At 37.6% G+C, this 19,649-nt stretch overlaps 1 protein-coding gene across 1 annotated transcript in view; it reads left to right on the forward strand.

Annotated features, from left to right (window-relative positions):
• The window catches only part of LPCAT1 (lysophosphatidylcholine acyltransferase 1), a 51,725-nt gene that overhangs the window by 11,480 nt on the left and 20,596 nt on the right, over window positions 1–19,649 (forward strand). The window contains exons 2-5 of the mRNA XM_087721946.1: window positions 2,969–3,111; window positions 5,270–5,484; window positions 13,400–13,512; window positions 18,476–18,536. Coding sequence (XP_087578072.1) covers window positions 2,969–3,111; window positions 5,270–5,484; window positions 13,400–13,512; window positions 18,476–18,536 — 532 coding nt within the window. The remainder of the gene's footprint in view (window positions 1–2,968; window positions 3,112–5,269; window positions 5,485–13,399; window positions 13,513–18,475; window positions 18,537–19,649) is intronic.

Here is a 19,649-nt window from a genome sequence, read left to right on the forward strand (position 1 = left end):
ATTTTGTTTGTTAATCAGAAAGCTACACTTTTTTTGTTTGAGCTAATACTGTCAGTTTCAGGCAAATTTTCTTTTCATGGGGATTTGAAAATAGTCTTTGATATCTTGTCTTCTAGTTCCAGCTTTGGGTAGAATCTTTTTGACCAATCTAGAAGGCTTTGATTTGGCTCAGAAATCATAAGAACATGTATAATAGCATTAGATGCTAATATTTAGCTAGAATATGAATCGTTTTAAAGGTAGCTCTCCATGCAATATATATTAGACATCATTGGTGGCTCAGAATGAAAGATTCTTGATACATTTTAATGTGATTGTGTTTTTATGATTTTCTGTCTGTCACTCAGACTTACTTCAAAGTGCTATATTATCATTTGTAATGAGAACCCAACCTTATATATCTGTTAATTTGCATTGTAAAAATGATTAGAATATTTTATGTAATACACAAAAATAAATTAGAGTAATATTCATATTTAAACTAATATCTGCCTCTAGAATTTATTTTTTTATTTTTGATAAATTACATATTTCACACATCCTTTAATTGTTATTGTCATCCTTTGTGCATGTTTTTCTGTTTAACAAACTCTTTAGTTTCCAAGCATAAAAAGTGAAATGGGTTCATGTAACAGATTCATTTATCCTGTTCATTAAAGTAACATGATTCTTAATCCTAATCCATTTTTGAAAGTATAGTAGGTCTTAATGATCACTATCTCATTATTATTTTTTTGTTCAGACTATATTTAAGCAAAGTGCATTTTTAGCACATTATATATAAAATTGAAGGATTTTTATGTGAATGAATAAATGAAATGGTAGAAGTTGAATTATAATAAATTCTATACTGTTAACAGTATTTCTGATAGTTGGTAAGATGTCTTGAACATAAAATCTGTATAGTTGGACATCCTTGGTATGAGTATGGATATTCACATAACTGTTTACATTATTGTAGTGGTATTAATTTTCTACTGAAACCAATTTCCTGCCAAAAAAATATCCCCAAAAGGACTAAAAACGTGGTCCCAAAATATAAAAAATTACAAATGCTGTCCTTGGAAGCAAATAAAAATACGATAAATTACAGCTTTGATTGCAGAAAACTCTTTCATTACATTAAAATGAAAAGAATATTTTTTTTTTGCAAATCAGATCAAAATTCTATTTGATATTGACCGTATGTAATTTACAAGACATTGAAATAAATGAAATAAATATGTGAGCTACTAAGTAATACTCATGGTTGTTCTTCAGAGTTTCTTGATAGAAGATCAGGATAAAAATGTGAAGCAAAAAATTTGACAGTTGAGATGATGTTATACATCCCTTTGCTGTGAGTTCATCTTCAAAGCAGGACACAGGTCCTGATACATTGGAACTAGTTTAGAGAAATTTTGAGAATAGAATGCAAGTTTGTGCTTTCCCATGATTCAGTTCTTGTAAAAACGGTATGCGATATTTTCACTTACTATTCAGCTGTAGTATTATAGCCATGAGACTTTTCCAAATTTGACATATCAGGTGGTTAAAGATGTGTTTAAGCCTCCTCTTCCTTTGAAACCTAGAAAAGGGTGAAGGACGAAATGGGTGGGTTTTCCCCCCCCACAAAATAAGTGTAAAATATGCCACTAATGCTAATACTAGATTTCAACATAGCAGTTTAAGAGTGCTCTGCAGTTGCCAAAATAGGTTAAGGAGTTACAGACAATTCATGGATGATTTAGTTTGGCCCTATATTAAACAATTATGGTTATCTGTGCTGTGAAAGCTATATGTTATATGCCAAAGCACTATTGCATATCCTTGTTAGTCAATTTCTGCAACCAATTTTACTTTAAAGTGCTATGGCGAAATTTAGATTTTAAACAAATACTGAAAATCTCTAACTATTCCAACTCAGTGTTTAATTATAAATGCTCTTCCGTGCTAATTAAATTATATATAGGAATATGACAGAATTTTATTTAACAACCACTGGGGCTTTGTCTAGAATTGGAAATAATTCTTTGCCCCTTTTAGCGGTGGTGAAATTCAATTTTTTTTACTACCAGTCCTGGGGGTGTGGTGTGGCTTGGTAGACGTGGCAGGAAATCTCCATTCCACCCCACTCAAGGGGAAGGATACTGCAAAATCTCCATTCCACCCACTCAAGGGGAAGGATACTGCAAAATCTCCATTCCACCCCACTCCAGGGGAAGGATACTGCAAAATCTCCATTCCACCCCATTCCAGGGGAAGGATACCCACAAAATCTCCATTCCACCCCACTCCAGGGGAAGGATACTGCAAAATCTCCATTCCACCCCACTCCAGGGGAAGGATACCGCAAAATCTCCATTCCACCCCACTCCAGGGGAAGGATACTGCAAAATCTCCATTCCACCCCACTCCAGGGGAAGGATACTGCAAAATATCAATTCCTACCCTCCTCTGGGGCCAGCCAGAGGTGGCATTTGCCGGTTCTCTGAACTACTCAAAATTTCCGCTACCAGTTCTCCAGAACCTGTCATTACCTTCTGGATTTCACCCCTGTCTTTTTGTCACTTTAACATTTTGCTATCTGTACAAAATGAAGTTTTGGAACCACAATTAAAGCAGCTTTAATGGATATGCCAGAGAAAGAAAGAGGTGAGGTGGCGCAGTGGTTAGAGTGCAGTACTGCAGGCCACTTCAGCTGACTGCTAGAATGCAGTTCGGTGGTTCAAATCTCACCGGCTCAAGGTTGACTCAGTCTTCCATCCTTCCGAGGTGGGTAAAATGAGGACCCAGACTGTGGGGGCGATATGCTGACTCTGTAAACCGCTTAGAGAGGGCTGAAAGCCCTATGAAGCGGTATATAAGTCTAACTGCTATTGCTATTGCTAAGAAAGGTTTGTTAATTGTTTTATGTGCTCATCAATCAAATATTGTTTGGCTTGTGTCCAAATCCAATCCTTTGAAATGAATCCTTTTAATTTTGCAGATTGTCTTCATGACCTTGACAGTGTTCCCCATCCGGCTGTTTTTTGCTGCGTTTATGATGTTGCTGGCTTGGCCTTTTGCCTTCATTGCCTCAATAGGATCTGCTGAAAAACAGCTAGAAAAACCGATATCGTGGTGGCGAAAGTAAGTTGTTATGTCTGTTTTACTTGCCAGTATCTCTTGCCATACCTCAACTGATATGGTATAAGACAGCAGTGAGCAAAGTGGGCTCCATTCAGTTCTTAGGACCTTATCTATTCACCCTCCCAGTAGCCCAGCCCCAGAATATGGCAATTATCATTTCCAGTGATGTTATTTCAATGGATGTAGCATTAGGGTCAGGATGGCGAGGTTTATTTCCCAAAGCATGAGGTTATGTAGCCCTCAAGAAGCATGAGAAATTGAGTTGTGGCCTCCAGTCTCCAAATATTGCAATCCTTAGATAAGTAACTTAAATGCTTATATTTTTGTTATGACTCTAAAATGAATTTGTTGTAGAGAAAGTATACTTCCATAATAAGGCATTTTATATATAGAGAGAGAGATTTGCTTACAATGAATAACTTCATCCTACAATGCTGCTTATATTTTAGTGTAGAATCTTCCTCAATTACTTAAACTGCATTTGTACTTTTCTCTTTAAACTTGAAGATGAGTTACTGAAAATGTTGATAAGCTCTTGAGAGCTCGGCTGTTTGTGGAAGTATTTCAGTGTGTGCTCTCCCGTGCAATGTTAATACCAGGATTAACAATAGGTACATCTGATTGGATCAAAATCTAGCCTTTGCCGAGCAGTTTAGCCTCTCCTCGTTCATACTTTTCACATTTAGTCATATGAGGAATAATGTAGAAAATAGTCTTCTGTCATCCGAGTGTTTCATCATATTATCTTAAAAGAAAAAGAGGTGGTTCAAACACCTAGTTCCGACATATGCACATTGAAATATATATTTAAAGTGAAGATGCCCACTCCTTCACCTTTAGAGAATGCTTTGTGGCCAAGCTCCTTATGCATAAAAATGTAACTTCTCTTTTTTAATCAAAGTTTTGCTTTCAGAGGGAAGGAATTCAACAATATTATTGTTTCAATGTTGACAGAGAGGTTCCATAGTAATATAATTTATGTCATAGAATGGATACATTTTGCCTGCTTTGATTGAACATCTATGATGGATAATGACTGGGAGAGGCTCAGAAATTCATTCATTTTTTATTTCATATGGCCTTTATAAAGCTGATTTGATTGTGAAACTTGGCTTTTTTATTTTCCTGAATCTCTCACTCATTTTGTTTGGATGCAGAGGAGGCTTGATTATGATTTCTAGAAGTGCTGGATAAGGAGGTGATAAAGTGAATAGTAAAATCAGAGGAAAGCAGGATTGATTTGGCAATTATTTATTCTAGTCTGGATAACTTAAGACTGCTGACAGTTCTAGAAACTTTAGGGCTATTTCTGTTCTGGAATAATCATTTCTAGAAAGCAGTAAACTATCCCCAAATTAACACATTCTGGGAGAAAACAGAATGATATGAGGACAGTGGAACTTTCTGCTATAAGGCCACCGAATTTTGAACACAGGTAATAAGCATTTTAACAATTGTCACTTACCTAATTTAAATCAGTTGTTTTGTCATAACACCATCCATTTCTGTCCTTTATTTTTTTTCGAACTGGATGCCTTGGCATGATACTTAAATGCCAAGCATGGTTGTTGGTCCCCAAATTTACACACCATCAATTTACCTTAGGTGTTAGTAATTTTTTGTTTTATAGTGATCTACTGCAACCATCTGCCTTTGGAAATGTATGTACGTACGTACGTACGTATGTATGTCTTTGGTTATTCGGGTTTTCTCCCGCGTAAAATTGGAGATGTCTTGGCGACGTTGGTAAGCACGAAGCCTGAAGATGACGAATGAGACTTCGTCGAAACATCGCGAAGACACCTCCAATTTTACGCGGGAGAAAACCCGAATAAACAAAGACCTACATACTAACACCCGTGAAAACCTCAGAATATATGTATGTATGTATGTATGTATGTATGTATGTATGTATGTATGTATGTATGTATGTATATTAAAATCAATCAGAGGAATCACTGGGTACATAGGTCACATTTTACTGTTTAAGCGATTTTTAATTATCTTACATAACAGTGTGATGTTTTAAAATTAAAACATTCTCAAGAAACAAGAACTTTGTTTTTTAATATATTCAAGAGTTTTGGTCAACTAAGAAGGGTTAGTATTTTAAAATAACAAGGTTTCTTTTGCATCTGTTGTATCCACTTGTTTTCAGAATTATTGATTTCTTGCTGAAGGCAATTATGAGGACAATGTGGCTTGCTGGTGGATTTCATTGGATAAATGTGAAGGGCAGACAGGCATTGCCCACTGAAGCAGCAATTCTGACGCTGGCTCCACATTCATCGTATTTTGATGCAATACCAGTGACAATGACTATGGCTTCCATTGTTATGAAAGCTGAAAGCAAAGATATTCCTGTGTGGGGAAGTAAGTAAAAATATTATTCTTCCAAGTAATATTCAGATGATTGCACTTAGTTTTGGTAACTGAAAAATTATTCTAAACATAATAGCAGCTAAGCTAAGCTAAGCTTTACCTTTTGAATGTAAAGAACAGAATTTTAAAGAAAATCTTGGGGCCTTCCTGAAAAATGCTTCGTATTTTTAATACATTGTTATTATATGAGTCATTCTCACAGGGTCGTATTTGGGTTTTGAGAATCTATCAATTAGCCCTTATTTGTCGGCTTCAAAATGTTGGGATATGTATTATTAATTAAGCAAAGGCTGTGTTAACAAATCACTTCAAGGACCACTATTCTACTCAAGTAGGTTTAGAATGCCATAGGGCTGATAAAACTACTGAAAAATATGGTTCAATTATACAGTATTTGTTGAAGTTACCTATAATATTTTATGGATTACCATTGATTCCAAGATCTCTTTGTAACTACAGCCACATGAAAAAGTAAATACATCCCATGTAAACTATTTTTCCTGTTTAAACGTATTTGGATACAACAATTCGTAATTTCAAACAGTATATAAAGATGAAGGTGATATAACTGAACAAAAAACGTTCTGAGAAATGACTTTGCAATCATTTATTCAACAAAAATTAATATATGGTGTATGCAATCTCCTTCTGTTCTAATACCTTATATATCCCTTTTGGCAGAAACAACATCAGGATAGGCATCGCTCCCAGTCTTTGACATTAGCTGGGGGGAAATTTTTCTACTCTTCCATCAGAATTTTTGCCTGTTTGAGGGGTTTCTTGCATAGCCTGTTTCAAATCACGCGTATCAGTGAAATTTAGATCTGGGTTTTGACCTGGCCTTTCCATTACCCTCCATTTCCTTTTATTTGTTTGTAGCCATCTCTTGATGATTCATCTCTTGATGAATACACTAGAATGCTTCAGGTCAACTGCAAGGAGCATTTTCAGTTGTTCTTCAGTCTTCTGACATTGTTTCATATTATTTTCAAGCATCCTCTAATACCGGGATGGCGAACCTATGGTACACATGCCATAGGTGGCATGCAGATCCATTTGTCAGGACACGTGAGGCGTTTCCCTGTCAGCTGACTTCAGCCTTTTTTTAAAGGTTGTTTTTCCCCTCCCAGGCTCTAGAGGGTTTATAGGAGCCTGGGGACGGCGAAACAGCCTCCCCCGCCCCCTTCGGAGACTTCAGGAGTTTCCCTGAAGCCTCCGAATCGCAAAAAATGGCCCTATGGGCAAACCAGAAGTTCAGAAACGGACTTACGGTTTGCTCTTAGGGTCGGTTTTAGCCCTCCAGAGTCTTCAGGGACCTTCTGGAGGCTTCCCTGAAGGCTCTGGAGGGCAAAAAACGACCCTACAAGCAAACCAGAAGTCACTCCGGTTTGTCTGTAGGGCCGTTTTTCGTCCTCCGGAGCCTTCAGGGAAGCCCCCAGAAGGTCTCTGAAGATTCCGGAGGACTAAAAACAGCCCTACAGACAAACCGGAAGTCCGTTCCTGAACTTCTGGTTTGCCCATAGGGCTGTTTTTTTGTGCTCCAGAGGCTTCAGGGAAGCTCCTGAAGCCTCCAGAGAGCCTCTGGGAGGAGTGGGGAGGGGCTGTTTTCGCCCTCCCCAGGCTCCTATGAAACCTCTGGAGCCTGGGGAGGACAGAAAAAGCATGCAAAAAAAAGGGGGGGGAGTGATGGTCATGCATGCATGCGCGCTGGGGTCGTGCATTGCATTATGGATGTGGCACACCCGCACACGATCTCACTGTGCTCCCCCCACTTTTGGCACGCGAGCCAAAAAAGGTTCTCCTTCACTAACCTAATACTTTAAAGAATTCATACTAGATCCTGTGAGAAGTTGAGTTGCTCAGCTCCTGATGTAGCAAAGCAGCCTGAAACCATAACATTGCCACCAGCATGGTTTGCAGTTAGCATTGTCTTCTTCTGGTGAAATGCTGTCTTTGGTTTTCTCCGAACAGGCCTTCAAGCATTATGGCCAAATAACTCTTGCGTTTCGTCTTATTTATCCTGTTCATTTTGTTCCAAAAGTTTGCCTAGGTGTTCATGAGTAAACATTTGTCTTGTTCTGATGTTCTTTCTGGACAGCAAAGTGTTTCCTCTTGGCACAGCTCCCCTGTGAGATCTAATTTATGAAGCTTTTTTCTTTTGGTACACTTGAGTACTACTTTTGATATCAGCAGTAGCAAGACTACTATAGAAAGTCACATAATAAGATTTGATTGGAGACTTCATTCAGTAACTTGTGCTTTGTTCCCAGGCTGAGCAAGTTGGCAATTGTTTAAAATGTTCTCCACTTGTAGATGTGAAGAACAGTAGAATAATTGATGTTGAACTGTTTGGCAAGCTCTTTTAAATTCCTTTTCAGACATATAGGCATCTATCATCTTCTTTCTGAAGACCTCAAGAGAGCTCTTTTAGTACTACGTGAAGTGATACCACACACTTAAAAACAAAGGGCAAATCAAACTAAATATCTGAGGTTTCAATTATACAGATTCCTACTAGATCCTGTCTGATGATTTTCTAAATCATTTGCACCTGATCTTGTGCACCTGATTTTAATCTTAAACCTTTGAGGTAGTAAGTACAGCTGTTTGCTTTCTCTTTTCACATGTGAAAATTGATTTATGTTAACTTACACAATGGATTACAAAATGTAAGTAGTGCATGATAAATTACATCCCCTTTAACGATATTGTTGAAATAAATATCAAATATCTGTACATAGCAATAGCAGTTAGACTTATATACCGCTTCATAGGGCTTTCAGCCCTCTCTAAGCGGTTTACAGAGTCAGCATATCACCCCCCACAGTCTGGGTCTTCATTTCACCCACCTCGGAAGGATGGAAGGCTGAGTCAACCTTGATTAGAACCGCCGAACTGCAGATAACAGTCAGCTGAAGTGGCCTGCAGTACTGCACCCTAACCACTGCACCACCTCGGCTCATTGATAAAGTCAAAAATTTCAATGAGATATTCTTATTTTTTTTCACATGCCTGTATATTATTGCACCGGTTCTTGATGAAACTGTTAATACCTTAAACCACAAATGGTGCCATGCTTAATACTAAGGCTAGGGAAAATAGTCTCCTTAGACAACTTCTATTTATACCTATATACTTTATTTTTACGGCTTGCCTGGAGTGCACTTGGCTTGATGGGATGGTAAACTGCTAGATCAGCAGTTCAGCAGTTCAAATCTCACCGGCTCAGGGTTGACTCAGCCTTCCATCCTTTCGAGGTGGGTAAAATGAGGACCCGGATTGTTGTTGGGGGCGATATGCTGACTCTGTAAACTGCTTAGAGAGGGCTGAAAGCCCTATGAAGCGGTATATAAGTCTACTGCTATTGCTATTGCTATCTCTACTGACTGAAGGTTATAGTGCTTAGACTTGCAGGGAATTCCATAATTATTTCCGTTTTTAACCTTAGCTTGCCTACCACATGGCATTCAAATGGGAGGAAAGTATATCTCGTAAAAAAAGCCTCGGTTGATTCAGACCAAAGATTTATTTCAGAGAAAGTTGAAAACATATGGTTGCAGAGAGATATTGGAATTGATGGTAATCCATAATTATCATCTATACCTTCTACGGTAACCAGATATAAATAGTTCATCCATATTTTTTTGCACGAACTGTTTCTATTCTAGGCTTTCAGCACAGCTTTTATTGCAGAGGTCTTACCTTAGACCACAAAAGGCATTTATAGAAAAAAGCTTTCAATTGGCATCGGAGTGTTCTTGTCCTACCTGGACAATAGCAATCGCAATAGCAGTTAGACTTATATACCGCTTCATAGGGCTTTCAGCCCTCTCTAAGCGGTTTACAGAGTCAGCATATCGCCCCCAACAACAATCCGGGTCCTCATTTTACCCACCTCGGAAGGATGGAAGGCTGAGTCAACCCTGAGCCGGTGAGATTTGAACAGCCGAACTGCAGAACTGCAGTCAGCTGAAGTAGCCTGCAGCGCTGCATTTAACCACTGCGCCACCTCAGCTCCTAAAACAAAAAACCTGCTTGAAAATATGGTTCCACCACAAAACCGCGGTAGACTAAAGCGCGCTCAACGAAAGCGCGTACCTGACGTCATCACAGCGCGACGAAAACATCACGCTGTGAGCGGTAAAGTTAAAATTAACGCGAAAACCTTACCCTAACCCCCCCAAACCTAACCCTAAACCTAACCCTTAACCTAACCTTAAACCTAACCCTAAACCTAACCCTTAACCTAACGCTAAACCTAACACTAACCCTTAACCTAAACCTAACCCTAACGCTTAACGTAACCCTAAACCTAACCCTTAACCTAACCCTAAACCTAACCCTTACCTTTACGTGAATCGGCTTGCTTTAAAAGCGCTTTTTAAAGCACCCTTTTTTCTCCGCAGTCGTATTTGTCGCACTGCTGATGACATCAGGTACGCGCTTTAATCGGGCGCGCTTTAGTGGACCGCGGTTTTGTCGTGCCACGGAAAATATTAGGTTTTCTGTATTTTCCAATGAACCACATTTAATCCAGGTTGCTTGTAAGAGGTTTCCAGTTAGTAGTATATTAGTTAAAAAGTATTTTGTTGAATGTGTGTGTGTTATCTGTTTGTTTCTTAATCAGTGTTTGTCTTAGATTGTGAATTCAGATAATTACTTTGGTTGATGACCCTTGTTGGCATTTTTAAGTGATTCCATAAACAAAGGAGTCAACTGCATTTCTTAATTTAAAATTGCTATGTAATTTTCTTTCAGGTAGTTTTGCAACATTTGTATGTAACTACAACTACTGGAATCAAATTATCAGAAAGGCAATTACACATATTGCTGAGGATGAACTCTAGCTGCCTCCAAAAACTTGTTGCATATTGCTGAGCCCCTTGTGTGTAACAACTTTTTTGCCTATTGTGGAAATGGAAAATATTATTATATTTTTTTTTCTCAAAATCAGGCTCTTGCCTAAGCTTCTGTAAACATGAAGAATAATTTAATTCTTATTTAATTTAAACAGCATTCTTAAGACACCAATGGAATTTCGTTTTTTAATAAGTGACACAAAATAATAACTCGCTCCGAAAGCTTTAAACCTGTTTAACTAAATTGAGGAAAAAATTGGCATTTAAATTCATGTGTTGTCATGGGTGAGGAGTATCTGGAATCGAAGAAGACTGATACAAATATAAATGTTTTGAGGGGATTTTTTGCTAGCACTTTTGGAATACATTTGACAATAGAAATTCTCCCTTGGACTCACATCTTTAGCTGAACTGTAGCAATAGTAATGCTACAAGCAAATCATTTGGAAAAGGCATCTGGATTAGCTCTGGACATTCAGCTGACATTTCTGTTTTGAAAAATAACCTATAATATTATCAATCCACCAAGACTCTTGCGTTCCCTTATCTCTGTATTCTAAAGATGGCATCTAAGAAGTTGCTCAGTTCTATTCTTGGAAATAACATTGTAATGTGAGCTTCAGGTGAAAGATGGCAACCAATCTTCCTTACTCTAGCTCAGTGGTTCCCAAACTTGGCAACTTTAAGACTTGTGGACTTCAACTCCCAGAATTCTCTGCTGGCTGGAGAATTCTGGGAGTTGAAGTCCACAAGTCTTAAAGTTGCTAAGTTTGGGAACCACTGCTCTAGCTCACAGGTGTCAAACTTGCAACTTCATGATATCATGTGATGTATTGCGATGTTTTCCCCCCCGTCACAGAGCTGGGGTGAGTGTGGCCTGCGCAAGATGCATCCATCTCACGGGCCGTCAGTTTGAGACCCCTCATTCTTTTTTCACCCCATCCCCTTTTTCAGAAAATCTATTCCTACCCCTCTCCCTCGTGAAAGCACGGGAAACTTTCCTAGACAACTATTTTTCTTTTGCTTCACAAGTAACACAATACCATGCAGGTCCATGATGTTATAAATAAGTACAGTAAAATAGCCTAGCAAATGAGTCACGGAGTATGGTATGTAAATTTGAGAATATATTTCATAGGCAATAGGGAGGATGAGAGAAGGAAAAGAAGTTGCATGTACATAGGTAAAACTTTTCTTTGATTCCTGATAGTTCTGCTCATACAAGTAGTTCTCATTTAGCAACTACAATTGAGACTGGCAACTCAGTCACTAAGTGAAAGATCACGTGACCGTGACTGAGCTTATGATTTTACTTTGCTTCCCAATATTAGAACGATATGGCCCAAAACCAATGGATGAGCCTAAATAACAGGGAAGGTTTCTGTAACTCAACTCATAAGGAAGTTGGGTAAAAGGGCAAATCTTATAGGTTTTTTTTTTCCTCCACCCTTGGGGATCCTCACTCCAGTGCTGGAATAATTAGGAAGAAGAGAATAACATAATTTTAAAATCGCATGGCATTGGATTTATAAACTTTTCTCTAGGCTGCTACGTTTTGGCTTTTTAGTTAAGTTTTCATGTCACCTAGAACAAGTAATTGTCTCAAGTGTTTGGAGCTTCAAATTGTTCTCAATTCAGTAAGGTAATTTTTTTTAAAAAAAGAATAAAATGGGCATGTTAAGTTGGATTTTAGAAAGTGCTTTCAGTTTAAGGGTTTAATATGTAAAGTAATAACTAACAAGTTTATTTTAGTTTATTTTTTAATGTATTACTACTATTGTAGCACTCAACGGTGGTTCCTGTTGTCAAGTATAAAGAAAAAATTAACAGTTACATTGTCTTTTTTTTCCTAGAAGTCTTTATTAATTATATTTTGTTTGCTTCTATTATTGATACATTTTACATAACTTAAATACCGTATTTTTTGGACTATAAGACGCACCTTTTTTCCTCAAAAAAGAGGCTGAAAATCTGGGTGCGTCTTATACATCGAATACAGCATTTTTTGCCTCCTGGGGCCCCGCCCCCTTCACCAAAATGGCCGTGCATACCCTTATGGAGGCTTTCAGAGAATTCCTGGGGGCTGGGGAGGACAGAAATGAACACAAAATGGGCCATTTTTGCCCCCAGCCCCCAACAGCACTCTATAAGTCTCCATAAGGCTATGCATTCAAATTTTTTGATGGAAAACGGGCCCGTTTTCATGAAAAATGGGCCTTTTTTGCTCATTCCCCCCCCCCCAGCACTCTGCAAGTCCCCCAAGGCTATTCATGCCTTTTTGGGCGGGGAATGAGTGCATTTTTGTGAAAAACTTGCCATTTGGGGGAGGTTTGCAGAGTGCAAAAACTCTTTCCTTTTGGAAAGCTCTTTAACTGATTGGTGAGAATTACATTGATCAAGTGCTGTGCCAGCAGAAACACCTACCTATCTACTGTATTTCTTCCTATCTCTATTTCTCTCTATCTATCCCTCTACCTACCTGCCTACCTACCTACACACATACTCTCTCTCCTTACCTACCTACCTACCTATCTCTGTCTGTCTGTCTGTCTATCTATCTATCTATCTATCTAACTATCTATTTATCAACTATTTATCCCTTTATCTTTCTACCTAACTACTCTCTCTCACTCCCTATCTACTGTTATTTCTCTCCCTCCCTCCCTCCCTCCCTCTACCTCTCTCTATATATATATCCCTCTACCTACCTACCTACCTACTCTCTCTCCCCCTACTTACCTACTGTATGTCTCTCTCTCTCTATCCCTCTACCTACCTACTCTCTCTCCCTACCTACCTACTGAATTTCTCTTTCTCTCTTTCTCTTTCATTCTTTCTCTCTCTCTCTATCCCTCTCCCTACCTACCTACTGTATTTCTCTCTCTCTCCCTCTCTATTCCTCTATCTACCCACCTACATTTTTTTTTAAATTTGCCTCTTCAAAACCTTGGTGCGTCTTATATTCCGATGCGTCTTATACTCTGAAAAATATGGTAATACCAAAGGAACACCCTTGGGAATGTTAATCTTTTTGTGTTTCTTTCTAGCTTTAATTAAATACATTCGACCTGTATTTGTATCTCGATTGGATCAGGATTCCCGCAGAAAAACTGTTGAGGAGATAAGACGGCGCGCTCAGTCTAATGGCAAATGGCCACAGGTATTGATAAAGCATCTTAATTTAATTGTATTATTTGCGTGTAAAGAAATGCTATAAGTATGCTATTTTTTTTTCAACATGATAGCCATCACCATTTGGAATCCCAACAGTGGTTTGAATTCAGAATTTTTCATTGCCCTGTTGAATTAGCATTTTCTTACTTCTCTCCTATACATAACTTGATTTAAAGTGGTAAACCTACCTATAAGAACAGAAACATTGCTTCTTTTTAAATAATACTTAGGAATATTTAGCCCATATTTCTATTTCTAAATTGTGATATGCCCATGAATATTTATGAAGGGGGATGTGAAGCTATCTTCTCCGAATACTTTTGCAGGCAAAGGAAATATTGTTTTTGTCTATAATTTTGATTACATATAGATTTATTATGTTATTTGAAATAATTAATAATTCATTTGAATGAAATTTTTGATCCATTAGCATTCTAGTTCTTTTGTTTAATAGATGTCTGATCTTGAGAATCATGGTTCTCTTTTCTGTGGTGGTCATTCATTTTGCTATTTACATGGTACTTACGGCTATCGAATTTTCAGTCTAGTATTTGTATATTACAAATAGTGGTGAGAGAGTTTTCAGGTTATGAGATCAATTTTCATTTTTTCCTCTCTTTGCATATGGTAGGACATTTGAGCTTTCTTTTCCTTGGGGAATTGTGGCACTGTCTTGCAATCATTTTTTTAAAAAAATATGAATGCACGTAGTTGTGAGACATGAATGATCTTTTTATTTTAAAACCTGTATTTTTGCACAGCTGTCTCCTTGGCTTAGGAATTGTGCTCATCTACTAATCTAGGATTAGCAAAACAGGGGGGGAAAAACACAGGCAGATGAGCAAAAAAACATGTGTGCCAGACATATTGAGCTGACCAGGAAGTCTGAATTACAATCCTGCCCCTTAGTCAGATTCTCTTCATTTTCATTCAGCCTTCTTTCCTGAATGTTTCACGGTATATTGTGGGGCTTGTCCTTGGCCTCATCTTCCTTCTCACGCTACCGCTACGTCCGGCTCTATATATCATCCCCAACCACATTTTCTTCTTCATTTTATTGCCTTAAGTGGATGACAGTCACAGCAGTCTTCACACTACACAACGTAAGCACTCAGAGGAGAGTTGCTGAGGAAGAGCATTTTTTCCCACTTTAAAACAAAGGGAAAGGAAAGAATCTAAAAGGTTAGAAGGTTTATTGCACTTGTATGCCGCCCTATTCCCGAAGGGACTCAGGGCGGCTAACAAACCAAAGGGGAAAGGGATAATACAGACAAAAACAAACAAACAAAATACAAAAACAATTTAAAAGCAACCAACAGTCACACAAATTCGAGAGGGGGTGGGAACTCATCAGCCCCAGGCCTGTCGGAACAGCCAGGTTTTGACGGCTTTGCGGAAAGCCTGAAGGGTGGTGAGAGTCCGGATCTCCACAGGGAGGTCGTTCCAGAGGAATCATTTTAAGGTCCTCAATTAGCATATGTTTATTTTGATTTTTATTGGAGCAGAAAAGAATGTGAAGTGTCCTTTTGATGTGGCCAGGTGTAGGCTTTAATTGAAAAGATTTCGTTCTGAGTACTTTTTTTTTCTTTTTAGAAAGGAAAGAGGGAGAAAATAGGGCAGAAAACAAAGTATCGAGCATGGTGCTAAACAGAAAAGCATTATCATTGATATACTGAAATAAAAAAACTAGATATCCATTAGAAGTGTTGAAGGTCTTTAAAATAACAGGAATTAGATATAATTGTTATACTGGACTCCACTAAAAATAAAGAAATGAGTATGTTCTGAAAACAATAAATAGACTCCTATGAACAGAAGTTATTTATATTATAGCAGCAGTTGTTCAAAGACTGCCAGCAACAAATAAATATAAGTTGGATTTAAAATATTTAAGCGCTCTTATCTAGGGATTTCTAAATTAATTAAGAGTTTAAGGTTAAATTTCTGATCCATTGTTTATCGGTAAAGTAATATCCCAGTTAAACATCTGTTTGTAGAAGACACTGAGCCTAAGAAAGCCATTGACAAGTGATTCTTACATGGATGCTTGAATGTGAAACAGTATTGTGTTATAATTATAATTCTGCAGTGAAGGGTACATAATTCTTACAATTCTCATACATGGTTGCTTGAATTTTACTGTGCTTTGCTGGGTTTGCATTATCAGGAATCCATTGGTTCAGGCTACAGATTTTTTCTCATAAATGAATATGAATTAATACTCTGGTTTGATTAATCAGATTTCTCAGGATTTGGAACATAGGATTTTATCAGTTAAAAGGAAATCTAGGAATGAAGTTTTGAGGGTTCCACCACAATACCGCGGTAGACTAAAGCGCGCTCGACGAAAGCGCGTACCTGACGTCATCACAGCGCGACGAAAACATCACGCTGTGAGCGGTAAAGTTAAAATTAACGCGAAAACCTTACCCTAACCCCCCCCAAACCTAACCCTAAACCTAACCCTTAACCTAATGCTAACCCTTAACCTAACCCTAAACCTAACCCTAACGTTTAACGTAACCCTAAACCTAACCCTAACCCTTAACCTAACCCTAAACCTAAACCTAACCCTTTACGTGAATCGGCTTGCTTTAAAAGCGCTTTTTAAAGCGCCCTTTTTTCTCCGCGGTCGTATTTGTCGCTGATGACGTCAGCTATGCGCTTTAATCGGGCGCGCTTTAGTGGACCGCGGTTTTGTCGTGCCACGGTTTTGAGTTGCTTAATAGCTTAATTCTCTGTTTTCTTACTATCAAAACCAACATTCTTTATTTGGGTGCTGTATTATATTCACTAACAAAGCTTAGGCATTAGCTACATCTATTTTCAGGAGACATATAGCTGGTATGTTCTCCAATCATAAGCTTATCTGAATGTGACATATGAATGAGGTCAGTGTGGCAAGCTGGTACAGTTCTTTACCAGCAGTATTTGTCAACAGTATTCATTGTCCTTGATCACTGGATAGGTATTCATATACAGGTAGTTCTCGACTTACGACCACAATTAAGCCTAAAATTTCCATTGTTAAGTGAGTCTTACCCCATTTTACAACATTTCTTGCCACGGTTAGGTGAATCATTACAGTTGATAAGTTAGTAACTGGGTTATTAAGTGAATCTGGTGTCCCAATTAACTTTGCTTGTCAGAAGCTTACAAAAGGTGATCACATGACCCCCCAGGACGCTGCAACGGTCATAAGTATGAACCAGATGCCAAGCATCTGAATTTTGATCACATGATCATGGGGACGTTACAAAGGTTGTTAAGTGTGAAAAACATCGTAAGTCACTTTATTCAGTGCCCTTATGACTTTGAACTGTCACTAAATGAACTGTTCTATTCACCTTTTGTAAAAGAAGTCTGTAATAGCCTGTTGTGACTTACCTTGTTGTGTTATTGCAGCACTTTGCTTGTGGAATGTGGTCATTGTAGAGCCTAGGTAATGAAACCTCCATGACTTTTCAAAGGCCTTCCATTTCTGCAATCATAATAAACACTGACCATTGTTGTTTACGGTATTATAAACATAGTGAATGAATGATTTTAGAGCAATAATTGTATGCTTTAGAAGGGGAAAGTCTCTATTCATTTCAGAGAAAAGCAAGCTTAGAAAATAAGAGTATCCCTCCCCTAAATCCTGTTATGAAGGTATAATAATTTGGATTAGAGTATCCCCCCCCCAAATCCTGTTATGAAGGTATAATAATTTGGATTAGAATTGGATTTGGAGGTGACGTGACATAAATAGCAAACAATTGGTTTTTTTTCTGTTTTCTTTTAACTACAATAACAAAAGGGAATGTTAATGTATACTTTGGTGATTATCAACTAGAAATGTCAACATTTTTTAGATTGTTTTAGATTTTAAATGGTCATTTTGTTAACACATATTAATAGATTGTTGTTTAGAGATTGTTGCTTTTTTGCGCCTGTGGAGAGGAGAGGTGAGAAAAATAGTAAATAACCTCTAGTTAACTATAACAATAATAAAGGTATGTTAGGGAGAGGAAATGTTAGATGTCCTATTAATTGACTTTTTTTTTTTAGAATATGTTATAAAGATATAAAGATATGGCAGATTGATTGAGACGGGGGGAAGAAGAAAAAAATGCCAGCAGGTGGCTGTGTTCTTGAAATCTTAATTAAATGAAAATGGTGGCATGGTGATAGCAAAATATATAAATTTTTAACATATACAGTTCAAACTGAATGGAATATATGTGATTGTGGAAGGAACGCACGAAATGTACTTGTGACCAATGGATTACGCTTTCTACAAGATGTAATGAAAGATGATTCTTTTTTGTGTGTGCTTTTTCTGTAATAAAACTAATGAAAAAAAAATTAAAGAAAGAAAATATGAGTATTTTCCTCCCCCTAGAATTTCCTTACATTGATTCATAAATTATGTCTTTTAATCAACTGTCGTTTTCTCCGAATTGAATGAACCAAGCAATTTAGCATTTTCTTATGGATTTAGTGATCACTGTATTCCCTTTTTTTCAACATTCTCCAATTTAATATAATGTAGCCCTCAAATTGACTAGGCAAGGGTGGTTTGGCCATTCCTGGAAATGAGTTCCTTGAACTGGAAGAAGTTTGAGGAATTCCAAACATGGGCTCTGAAGAGATAGATTAGTGGCGGCTTTCTCGGTGTATTTTCTTCTTAAGCAGTAAAGAGCTATCTTCTTAGATAAGAAGGAATGGGTTTATGGAGAGAAAACATTTACTGTACTTCCTGCCTTTTACAGTGCCAAAATGATAGTGCTTATATATGGACACTGGGCCTCATTCCATGAATTCTTTCAGAGATTACTTTCCCTTTACAAGTGCTTCAAATAGCAAATTGAAGACTAAATTCTGCATTTGAAACATGTGTCCTAACAGGATGGACCAGATGGCTAACAATATTAACCAGGCATTTTGATTTTTTTTCTTTTTTTAAGATAATGATATTCCCAGAGGGAACCTGTACTAATCGATCCTGCCTAATTACATTCAAACCTGGTAAGTATTTTGGACAACTTTCCTTTAATAGATTTGGATTTTGAAACAATGCAATTCAGTCTTCATTATTGCTCAGTTTCACTTCTTACATTACAGCAAAAATATGTCCTTTTCTGTTTCCTTCCTTTGTGGAGTAACTACTGAGTATTTTTATATCATTTATACATATGTAAATATTATGCTTTGCAGAATTTAATTGACCAAAAATACTTTAAAAATTCAAATATTTGTAAAACTTTGCAAAATGCTCTGACTGTTCCCTGGGAAAATGCAAAGCTATTTCTTGATATACGGTATTTTTTGGAGTATAAGATGCACCATAGTACAAGACGCACTGGAGTATAAGACGCAGAAGGTTCTGAAGAGGAAAAATTTTTTAAAAGATTTTAAACGTCCCAAAAATGGCCCGTTTCCCCCCCCCCCAAAAAAAAGGGCATGAATAGCCCTTAGGAGGCTTGTAGTGCGCTCCCCGGGGGAGGGGAACGAGCCAAAAACGGACCATTTTTCGCGAAAGTGGACCTGTTTTTTGTCAAAAAAAGGGGCATGGATAGCTTTTAGGAAGTTTATAGAGTGCTGCTGGGGGCTGGGGAGGCAAAAAATGGGCCGTTTTTTGCTCATTTCTGCCCTCCCAGCCCCCAGGAACTCTCTGAACGCCTTCTAAAAGCTATGCACAGCCATTTTGGTGAAGGAGGTGGAGTTTCAGGAGGCAAAAAATGCTTTATTCAGTGTATAAGACACCCCCAGATTTTCAACCTCTTTTTTGAGGGAAAAAGGTACGTCTTATACTCCGAAAAATACAGTATGTGCTTTTGTGTTTACTTACTGCTATGAGATCCAAGAAAATATCTTTAAAATACTCAGACTGCATAATTTATGAAATATGTGGATATATTTGAATTTATAATCCAGGTTTTTGTGATTGCGTATTGTCAATAATTGATTGCATTGCATTAATCTTTCCTAATACTACCAATTACTGTTCCCTTCCCCATGGCATGACCTAAAGCTCTCAGAGACAGAAAAAGAAAATTAGAATTAAAATTTGGAAACTTCTAGGATAAATGTTTGGTTTAATAGATTTAAATAACAGTTTCAATAACTGGATAACATACA

Source organism: Thamnophis sirtalis, unplaced genomic scaffold (genome assembly GCF_051295495.1).
Source record: "Thamnophis sirtalis isolate CommonGarterSnake01/CBP01778 unplaced genomic scaffold, rThaSir2_p1.2 scaffold_8, whole genome shotgun sequence".
NCBI lineage: Eukaryota > Metazoa > Chordata > Lepidosauria > Squamata > Natricidae > Thamnophis > Thamnophis sirtalis.